General features: G+C 42.6%; 1 protein-coding gene across 1 annotated transcript; it reads right to left on the bottom strand.

The window, feature by feature from the left end:
- Window positions 1–2,927: 2,927 nt before the first annotated feature.
- neurod6b (neuronal differentiation 6b) lies at window positions 2,928–6,294 on the bottom strand. The gene is made up of 2 exons (XM_074688711.1): window positions 6,042–6,294; window positions 2,928–5,792 (listed from the first exon to the last, which is right to left on the bottom strand). The coding sequence occupies exons 1-2, from the start codon at window positions 6,268–6,270 to the stop codon at window positions 4,783–4,785; spliced, it is 1,239 nt and encodes a 412-aa protein (XP_074544812.1). The 5' UTR covers window positions 6,271–6,294; the 3' UTR covers window positions 2,928–4,782.
- Between the last annotated feature and the right edge of the window lie 5,209 nt (window positions 6,295–11,503).

The following is an 11,503-nucleotide window of genomic DNA, read 5'->3' as shown; positions in this document are numbered from 1 at the left end:
TCCCTCCCACCCCGTCTAACCTTTCGGTGCCAAGTTCACAGATAGAGAGAAAGTACTTCCTGTGAGAGGCCGGGCCGGCTGCCAGAGAGACTGATCCACCAATCTGACACGTTAATGAGATCCTGGCCCGTAGTAGTGGAGTGTCAGGCCTCCTCTGCTGCAGCATCAGCCCTGCCGTGACCTGCAACACACACACAAACATCCACACACACACTCATATGTGTAATTTTTTCTCACGCACAGACACACTCACAGAGATATAAGCACAAATGAATCTCGCCCCACATGCACACTTTGAGAGAGGGGGGTTCAGCTCCTTAAATCTGTCTAATTAAAACACCAAATCCCTCCACTCCCCTCACCCACCAACCCAATCCTCACACACACGCTCTCGCACCCCCACCCTCCTCCGTCCCCACTGCCACCACCCCCGATTCCGCAGGAGAAATGATTATTAGGAATTTAATGGGGGAACGTTTCCCATCCCACACCATCTGGGGCTTGGGAATGGCACAAAATTTGAGGATGCTTGCCGACGTGGCGGGGAACATTATTTTCATTTTTCTTGACTGGTGCTCAGAGTTTCAGACATTGCAGGAAAAAATGTGCCTGATTTCAATAAATTAGCATAATATATTACAAAATAAGCTACATATAAAGATGAATTTGTGTTAAAGGTAACTGCAGAAAACTTTCCTGAACTTCTAAGCTGATTGTTATCGTTTGCTGAGCTCTCCCTATAGAAACACAATGTTTGTTTTGCATTAATTATGACACCACGTCTCCGGTTGCAAATTCACCCCTATACGATACATATCCCCCCATTCCTGTCCTTCACCTCCCACACAGAGCCGGGCCATATGCTCCCTCTTTCTCTATGTCTCCCCCCTCTCTCCTTCCCTCTCGTCGCTCGCTTTCGCACAGTTTAATGAGCTGCATGAATGTGGGGGTACGTGTACACGTTTGACCCTGCGCTAAACTGCATAGACCCTGTGGGCGTGAAACTCCCTCCCCCCCGGCCTCCCCTACTCAACTCCTCCTCACCCTCCTCAGCCTCCCTGTGAGGCTCCAAGAGGGATTTAAATCCACGTCTCATCCACACACACACACGCATGTATACACACACAGCATGGTAGAAAAAGCATTAAGACTGACAAGGTGGGAATTTTAGTGAATGAGATAAATAAGGCCTGCTGGTGACGGACGGGAGGCTAAAGAGGTGATTTTAGGGCCCCAGAGGGACCCTTGGTATCTGCTCCTCTGGTTTTATGATGACACCGAGGGAGAGGAGATAGAGTGAGGGAATGAAGACAGGAAAAGAAGGCCTTTTCTCACTGGAAAATTAAAGTGTTGACACATTCTCCTAAGATAAACACATTTAAATAGAATTAAAGTTTAGTTTACCATACCTACTGAATCATAGCGATAGTCCTGTGCTGACAGCAGAAAATGTTTTATTTAACTTCAGCATAACTGAAGGAATGCATGAAGTTCTAGACACCCAAAAATCTGGTTATGCAGTCTTCCAATCTACAGATCCCCTTTGGTGTACTTTGTGTCTCCAGTTTTATTTTCTATTTGATTTTTGTCCATGTTCTTTATACTTTATGCTTGGGGTATCAGTTAAGTGTGCATCTCAAGAGTGTGTCAGTGGTCAGTGGTTTGACTTCTGACCCCAGCCTTCAGCCTTCATCTTCCGCTTTCATATTAATGTATGGATAAAAATACAGACTAGGGAATGTTTAATGTAACTGTGTTTCTCTTAAATTCTCCTCTATTCTTTGTGCTCATTTTTTTAAAACATAAAAATATAATAGAACATAATCATGATTAGCGTTTATCCTAGAATTTGTTGTACCCAAAATCAAAAGAGCAAAACTATAATAAGTCCATATTTGTGGATTTGTTCATCTCATAGAGGTGAAGTTCTGCAGCACTGAATAAACTTTGTCACTCTTTGAATACACAGGTTGTTCTGTTGGCTTAAAAGTAGCTTTACATGTGCATGAAGCACCATCCTCAGTGTGTTTTATTGTTGTTAAGGTGAGTTTGTGTTTCCCTTATACTTTGCACACCTTCAAACCCAGTCTTCAACTCAGCATTTGCTTATTTCTTACTGAAAACCAGTTGTCAGTCATGTTCTCAATTAAACTTCTGTTTTATTTTAGGGAAAAAGCTGCAACAACTGTTTAAGTTTGACTTCTCTTAAAGCTGCATTTCCTCTCATGCTGATTTTGAATGAGCTTATATTATAAATCTTGTGAAAAGTGAGTTGTTGTTTTTTTTTAAATTCCTCAGCTATTGATTAAAGTTAGTTAGAACCTGACTGCCTTGTAGTGTTCAGCCATAGAGCTACAAAAGGTAGAATGAATATGACCTGTTTCCAGCTCTGAGCTCGCGCACTTATAAAAATATTCCCGACGCTTTAAGCCTGTGTTGAAAGTAATGGATTTTCCTTTTTTTTTTTTTTTTCCTTCAAATTTATAAAGTCACTTTTTGTAATGGATTCCACAACAACAACAAAATTCCTAATATAATTTCAGCTTCAGCATCGACTTTGTTTTTCCACCTCTTGTGTGAAATCATGCCAAATTCCACCATGTAGTTCTGTGTAATAATCGAACGAGAGTCACGCACTTCTAAGTGTGTAACTTTCGTTTGATTCTGATTTTTAAAGTAAATTCGTAATTTTAAAAAAAAGCTAGAAAATTCACTATTTGCCTTTTTGAGTGTGATCTGCCATAAGTGGGAATGCTGCTGCTCCAGAAATCCCTCTCTCCTCACTGGGAGCTCTGGGATTAGATGTCTGAGCTCTCTGGATGGTATCCAACACCTCGTGACACTAATCAGCATTGTGATGACCAAATTCAATCACATTATACAGACAGGAGGCCTTTTTGACCGAACGAGTTCAAACACAAGCGTGATAATTGTATTACAGTTTATTGCATTTAAAAAGATTTCTGTAAAATCAAAGTATGGATTTTATTTTGGGTTTAAATTTTGCCCCAAAATGCTGATTTTAATAGTTCAAGGGCCTCTTACGCATTGTGTCACAAAGTCTTGAGAGATCGTGCAAGCTTATTAAAAGATGTAACCTCTCCAAAACAAATAAACAGAATCCGGCCCGAGGCGTTTTTACATCCTGATTTATTTTCCTAACAAGTTGTTTTTCATAACTGCCGCGTGCCTGCTGTCGATCATTTGTACAGAAAGCTGAGAAGCTGCTCTCCAACATAAAGCCTCTCACAGCCTCTTCATTTTATTGCGACAAACACATCACAAAACATTAACACATTACTTCACGAGGATTTCGATCCATAACGAGTTCTCAGGAGTGTGTGTGTGTGTGTGTGTGTGTGTGTGTGTGTGTGTGTGTGTGTGTGTGTGTTTGAGAAAATAAAACTTATAATTATCATCCAATAATCATTCGGTCATTCGGGTTGAAGATACAAAAGCAACATAGTTTATGAGATACAGTCACCGACATTGTGCAGAAAGACGTGAAGTGCGTCACAGCAGGAACCAGGAAGTGTCAAAAGTTCACATCAAACTATCCAAAACTGTCACTTCGTTGCATATTGATGGTCAACATCTCTTTTTTAAGGCATTTGAATCACTTTGACCAGTCCTCTTCTTTCAGCTGCAGTGAAATCTTTACAACAAAGTGTAAAATGTTAGCAAAATCACAAAAAAGGTAACACCGCTGAATTTTACAATATTTTTTTTATAATATATTTTCCACATTCAAATGTACGTACTTATAATAAATAAGCTTAAATAAATTAATAAATACAATAATAGTAATGATAATAATAATTTACATTCACCTCGTTACCACACTATTTACTCCAAAAACAAACGGTTAATTTCCCCGCAACTTCCTGATTTCAAAGGACCATTTCTGATTACATCATCGTCAGGTCTCCTTGACACGTGCACGTCTCCAAACATTTTAAACAACTAAATGAGTTTAATTATCATCATTTTAATAAGACGAGAAGAAACGCCCTGTGAGATTAAATATACATATATATCATTATTTTATAAGCTAAGATTGCATTTGGCTGCCTTGCATAGCTCGATTCACCTTTATTGCTAACACAATGAATCTGAGAACTCCAATCATTCAGAAAAACTTCCCTGATCATGTAAAAACACTTTAGATGTTTATTCCTCGGTCGTTTCGTTTAGCTGAATTAATTTTCCCCACAAAAAGTTGTCTCACCGACTCTCTAGACTCAATCGTACGAATCCTAAAAATTAAATCTAAAGTTAATTAAATGTTAACTGCTCTATCTGATTGATCTTTAACCTTATTGCAGCACAGCCAACACTGAGCATAAATTACACCTCTCTGCTAAAGAAGAAAAAAATGCTTCTTGAACGAACTATTCTACACTAATGTGAATTTCTGGAAACACAATTCGACAGTGAGTCATTAGATCTTATTTTTAAATAACTAATCAGAAGATGTGTCATCAGATTAAAGGGGGTTCATTCGTTTATGATAAAAAAGCATCACTTTATGCCCCGTGTCAACCCAAGAATTTGGAACACTTGAAACCATCCCAAAAAAGAAATAAAAGGAAAAAGAAAAAAAATCTGCAGACTTTTCACTTTTTAAGAAAATAATAATGAGAATTTCACACAAAATGAAACATTAAAACAGGCGTTTGTTGCAGTGCATCAGCGTGTCTGGAGTTCATTTCGTTCCACTCTCGACATCTGCGGGGGGAAATTGCATCGCTTTCAAAACTTGAACTTTGTCCAGCTGATTGATTAATTGTGAAAAGAGCCATTAACTTCCCCTTGTGCTTGGAAGGACTGGCTGCGGACGTGCAGGTCGTAGGGGAAACGGGCCTCCTGGGAGACTCGGTACATGGAGTTGTGCGCAAGAGCCGTGCGCCCTGGCGCACTACAGTAGCGCATTCCATAGTGGCTGCTTTTGCCGTAGTCTGGCGGATCGTCGTGCTTGAGGGAGAAAATCCCGTTAAAGTTCATAGGAGGGCTCAGCTGGCCGTCGAAATGCGGGCTCGCGCTCTCTGGGGACGGGTTCTCGTAGTAAGACTCGTACGCGCTGCTGTAGCTGTAGTGTCTGAAGGGTTTGGAGCTGGCATCCAAGCTGCTCGCGCTGTGTCCTGGGGGCGTGTTCATGTCTGAGCCCGGGTACGGATACATGGCATCGTAAGGCGATCTGCCAGAGAACATGACCTCCCCGTTGTGGTCTGTGAGGAAATTTCTGGCGTTGAGCTGCAAACACCCGGCCACCAGGTTGGTCGTTGGCTGAGATAATCCTTTGCACAAAGTCTGCACGAAGGCGAGTAGGTCCGGTCTCTTCCCCGCGCTCAAGGTCTCTGACAGGGCCCAGATGTAGTTCTTAGCCAATCTTAGGGTTTCAATCTTGGACAGTTTTTGAGTCTTTGAGTAGCACGGCACAACTTTGCGCAGACTCTCCAGCGCGTCGTTCAGGCCGTGCATCCGGCTGCGCTCCCGAGCGTTGGCCTCCTGGCGCCGGAGTTTGGACCGGTCCATCCTCTCCTTCCCCGAGTTCTTTTTCCTTGGGCCTCTCTTTTTAGGGAGCCCGTCCTCATCCTGGTCCTCTTCCCTCTCGTCCTCCTCTCGGTCGGAGAGGTCGTCCTCGGCCTCTCTCATATCTGAGTTGGATCTCTTCGGGTTGTGCTGTCGCTCCTGCTCCAGGCTCTCAGGTAAGCTTTCACGGGGGAAATTGGCACTAAACCGCGGCTCACACATCACATGAGATTCCTCGAATGGCAGTGTCAACATATTTCCTGAAAACCAAAGCAAAAGGGTATAAAGAGTGAAGACAAAGCACATCACTGTGGTCTTTCTAAAGGTTGTCTGTTAATTACCTTTTGGATGAATCCTCCCAAGAGGGAGAGGAACAAATTAGAAAGCAAGGCCAGTGTCAAAGCAGGCTGTCATCTCTTTGTGTTTTTTTAGCCAAAGGGCATAAATAAATCTTTTAACAATAACTGAAGCCCTAGAAGTCAGCGAAAGCATTTAAAGCCTGTACATACCTCTGGTCAGCATGCACCTTGCATATTCCCAAATGTCTCCGCGGAATCTGCGCTGCAGCTTCTTCTCCTGCAAACCACAAATCAAAGAAAAAGCTGAAACCCGCGCTCCCTTTTTCTCTGCTGTGTTCTGCTCTCCCTCTTCTCTCCCCTCTCTCTGTCGCTCTCTCTCTTCCTCTTCCCTCTCTCTTTGAGGAATGACACTCATGCCAACAGCGGGTACCCATGCCATCTGCCGCTGACGTCTTGTGGCAGCCGAGACCACGTGTTCAGCGTCCCATGGGACCTCCATTCCGTACCGATCATCTGGCAGCTCCGGTAATGGGCACCGGGAGGCCCGCGTTTACCGTCAGATACACAGACCGGAGAGGGATAACAACTAATATCTGCCTGTTTCTCCGTGTAAGAAAGATAAATTCACGTCTTTTTTTCGTCAGGGAGAGGAAGGATGGATGTGCGAGTCTGCAGCATCCTCAACAGGTGAGACAGGCACACATGGAGACAGACAGGCAAGTTTTAAAACGGAATTAATGAACTTTCGAGTTGCTTCATTTCAAGTATTTGCACAAAAAAAAAAAATCAAACACACAACTGAACCTGAACAAAGAGATCCTCTTGAATTCAGGATTTAGACAGCTTAGTTACACTGAGTTAAAACCATATGGATATAATTAACTCCTTTACAATAAGGGTCGTTTTTAAAAGTCAAAAACCCACAATACTTTTGAGGCTTAGGTATAATGAACAGCAGTTTGTTCTCTGTTGTTGATGGCTGTTAACTACAGAAACTAATTACTCTAAAGGAAAAATCATGCTGAAACCCTCTTTTCTATGCAAAAGTAGAAACACTATCAGCGGCCCTTATGGAGGAGAAAAGTTAGAATGATCTATTGGCCCATGATTCATTGAGACTTTCAATGATATCAGAAGATTTCCAGGGCAGCGAAGTGACAGAAGTCAATGTGATCATTTTCCAAAGGGTCCAAAATTCTCCTGTGGGGCTCCTGGATTTCATTAAGGGAGTTAGGAATAAAAAAATAACACTGACCTACAAACTTTTAAACATATTGAGCCAAGTTGCCAGAAAAATGAGAGACTGGGCTGGCTGCAGCACAGGTCTATGGATTTATTGACACATTTAAAGTGACATAGTTGTTTTACAGTTTTTGCTTTTTCTAACCAGTTTCTCTCTGGGTGTTGTTGCCCTAGGCACCCCATATATAGAGGCTGTAGTACAGAATCAGAAACACTTTATTGATCCCTGAGGGGAAATTACATCTCAGTTTCATCCCTCCCAAGAAACATAAAATGACAGTGACATGGGGAGTACAGGAATGGGACAGTGTGCCCATCACCCTGTTTTAGTAGTTATGAAATGAAAACATAAGGGAAAAGAGGGGGGAAAGTAAATTTCAGACTATGCCTTGAAGGGAGGGGTATCGTTGAGATTAAGAAAAAAAAAACACCACCATATAAGCACATGATAAAAACAAACAAAAACTTAAAGACTTGCTCAAATATCACTGCACAGACACGGAGGGGCGCACACGCAGCCTCACTCGGGCGCGTGCGCAACAAACCCCAGCAGACTGCACTGTAACAAGCCAAAAAAGGCGTTGAGTCTGAGTATTGGTTCGACTCCCACATTTCCTTTCTCTCAGAATCAGAAATACTTTGTTAATCCCAGGGGGGGATTTGGTGTTACCATTACTCTTCACACAAATACAGCAGTAGGGGATAGAATAGTGAATGATGTGTCCATGTTAATAATCTAGTGTCCAGGTGTGTGATCCTTAAAGGGAGGAGTTGTAAAGCCTGATGGCCAGAGGCAGGAAAGGCCTCTCTGGCTGTCCTATAAAATGAAGAACAAATCATCAGGCACACAAAAGTTAGAATCAGACCAGAAAGCACTTTATTAAGGAGAAAGTGACCAACTTAGACATTTTGGATGTTAAAACAACTGAAAGTAAGAAAAAATGTCACATTTGCACTTATTAAAGCACTAGTTAGACGTGCAGTCCTGTGCAGCTGATGTGTTTTTATGACACTTATAAAAAAGGCAGAGCTGTGTTTTATGAAATAAGGCCTTCTGAGAGTTGTATTATTAAGATGCAGATGACTTTCTCCATCATCTGACTTCACATTTGGTCCGTTAAAAGGCTTAAAATAGGGAAAATAACAGAATATTTATGAAATTCTTAAAAATTTGTTGCATTCCACCAACATCCCAGATTGATAGAAGTGTAAAAAAAGAATGTGCTTCTTCACATTAAAGAAACTGTATTGCAAACTGTGCTTAAGGAACAGCTCTTCCCCTAAGCTTTACAATCATTGATCATTAAATGACCTGATCATAATGGAGTAAGTGATCAATAGTTGCAGTGTTGTTTAGAACAGACTCCTGCAGGCTCCTCACACTCAGGAAGGTGTGAGTGGGAGTGGGAGGGGAGGGATGGGGTTGGGGTGTGCACGGTGTTGGTACCTCAGGAGCGTACACATTAAGTACACCCCGTGGAAAAGGCCTGTGGCACGCTGCCAACTCCACACAGGGGCACAGCTGGCACTCGATATGGGTATATGCACTCCTCAGTTATGTGAAACACACACACACACGCACACACACAGGAAAGCACGCCTGTGAATGACCTTGTTGCAAGGAGAATCAATTAAAGCGACTTATCAATCTCTGTGTATTGGACGTTACACGACATCGATCGGCAGTGTGGGGCTGACTGCAGAGCGATGACACCAGAGACCACAGGGAGGTGACATATCTGTGTGTGGAGAAATGTGTGTGTGTGTGTGTGTGTGTGTGTGTGTGTGTGTGTGTGTGTGTGTGTGTGTGTGTGTGTGTGTGTGTGTGTGTGTGTGTGTGTGTGTGTGTGTGTGTGTGTGTGTGTGTGTGACAGAGCATCTAACATGTCACTGGTAAGTGTGTGTAAGTGGATAAAAAAAAAAAATCTTCACACACATTCACAGGTAGACACAGAAAAACAGCATAAGTAATGAATAAAATAGTCCCTTCATCTCTGCCTCCCCCCAAAAATGCCTCAGCTGGTCTGCTGATCGTTCTGGTCCAGCACATACACACACACACACACACACACACACACACACACACACACACACACACACACACACACACACACACACACAAACACACACTCTCTCTCACACCAGCATCTGATGAGTCAAACTCCCCATCTCAGACTAATCAGTTGACTGCACTAATTGCAAATGCAAATATGCAAATTTATATTAATTAATTACTCCACTAATTAGTTCTCTTGTCTTTTCAGGTAATAAATCATGGTGTGGTTGAGAGGGAAAGAAAGAGAGTGAGACAGAAACATGGCAGTGATCTTTTGTCTGCTAGAAATCCTTCTCTCAGGTCAGAGTCTGGAGCCGTTTTTGGGGACGATTTTCATCAAAACTCTGCTCCACTGAGACGACGTTTCCTCACCACAGCAGCTCTGACCTGCTTAATTATTCCAATTGATATTTTATGTGTCATACTCCAAGGGTGGAAGCATTGTAATTTGAGAGGTATAGCAAACAGCAGAGGTTGGTAAATCAGGGTGTCTCGCTGACACTTCTTGCCTGTCAGCTCTTTTAATTATCACATTATCAGCTTTTATAGGCACGGCGCGTGGTGTGGAGCTGCAAATGAAGGCGCCGCTGATCGCACGCTGAGCCGCAAGCGTTTCTCAATTGATGTCAGCACTTAAGTGGGAGTTTGGAGGATGAGAGTAGGGTGAAGTGGTGGTGTGGTTGTATGACATGATCCTGTCCGTTGTCTGACCTGTAGAGCTGCTTCTCACACTCTGGGACATCTCTTCAGTGAGGAGGTGTGAAAGGAGAAGCTCCTGAGGTCGTGACTGAACCCTAAAACTCCACTTTTTCAGTCTTCACACTGACTTTATAATGAGCCTCCTCAGTTATCTCAGCTCCTCTGAGATCTCACTGTTTCACTGAGGTAGATGTAAATTAAATGTGTGCTGGGCTCTTCTAAATGCACATTAACCCTGAATGCCTTGAGCACACATTGGTGTGGAGACATTCAACTTGTTGCAGCTGCCAAATAGTTTTCAACTCTTTTTTTCTCACTTCAAACCTGTCGCTGTGTCTCTTTTTGTCTTCGCTTTAGACTCCAGAGCTCTCTGACATTTTACTCACTGACATCATGTTTCTTTTGCTTCCATTTGTTCAACGCTAAAGTTTAGGACTTATTCCGAAAGACACCTGACAAGACAACAGAAAAACATTGTTCCACAAGGATAAAGACTCAAACTGCAGCAGGCTTCAGTCTTAAAATTAAGGCCATCTGAAGCAAAATTTGGTGTTGAATTGAGGCCACAAAACACTTAAAAGCTCAGGAACAACATCAGTTTTAAAAAGTTTTGCAATTCCGAATATTTTCCTCACTTTGTTCATCAACACGGCAGCGCTCTTAACTGGTTTGTCTCCTACCTCAGTGGTGTAAGTTTCCAGTGGCGTTTTCTCCCGGAGGCCAAGGGAAGCCATGCTTCCTCTCTTTTTTTAGACTGTAGCTGTGATTTAATGAAAATATTCCTTTTTAACAGTTTCGATACTTCTTCTGTGTTTTGTCACCGTCATCTCTTCCTTATTCCTCTCCTCTAGTTATTGAGCATTTTACAATGTGTAAAACAGCGCCCTCATAAATGTTCTGTGGCGAATGCGTGGTGAAAATACGATACTGCACGCTGTTGTCCGCAAGGAGGCCAAGCAGAGTTGGCATCCCTTGGTGAAAAAAAACAAGAATGATTAACCAATCAGATGAGGCCGTGGTCATGACACTGCTCATCTGTGATTGACCAAGACTGTGCCAAGGGAAACCACCCCGTCTTTGGCCTCAAACCAATGAAATCACAGTATCGTCATCCTCGAGCCATTGAATGAAATCAGGGAGATTAGCACATTAGCAGTGTGCATGAAGCGGCCGGTTGTGTGTTTAAGTGGGCGGTTGAATTAATTAATACGATGTTTAAGCTAAGTCAAGAGGACAATGTACATGTGTGAATGAGTGAGTGAGGGTGGGAGAGCTAAAGGGCGTGTGTCGGTGTTTAAAGTAAGTAAAACGAGCTCTCTCTGGGCACTCTAACAGGTCCGTTACATGAAATAGCGATACAAACTGCAACAAAGCCTTTTATGTACCCCACTCCCTAAAAAAAAATACAGATAACAGGCTTTGTCTCACTTGGCTTCCTCAAAAAAAATCTCCACGCCACGGCACTGGAAGTTTCTCTGTTGCTGCTGGCCCTTATACCTCTGATTCAGTCCCTTTGTCATATGGTGGGCCTCAAGGATCAGTATTAGGTCCAATTCTATTTTCAGCAGTATCATCAAGTTTAACAGCATTTCTTACCACATGTACGCAGACGACATTCAGTTGTATTATTCTTTTGATCCAAACAGTAATGACAACCTAAACATACAGCATGACT

The sequence above is a fragment of the Halichoeres trimaculatus genome, unplaced genomic scaffold (assembly GCF_033239565.1).
Source record: "Halichoeres trimaculatus isolate MK-OKI-2021-1 unplaced genomic scaffold, fHalTri1.1 fHalTri1_scaffold_15, whole genome shotgun sequence".
NCBI lineage: Eukaryota > Metazoa > Chordata > Actinopteri > Labriformes > Labridae > Halichoeres > Halichoeres trimaculatus.
This window is presented reverse-complemented; position numbering and strand designations above follow the sequence as displayed.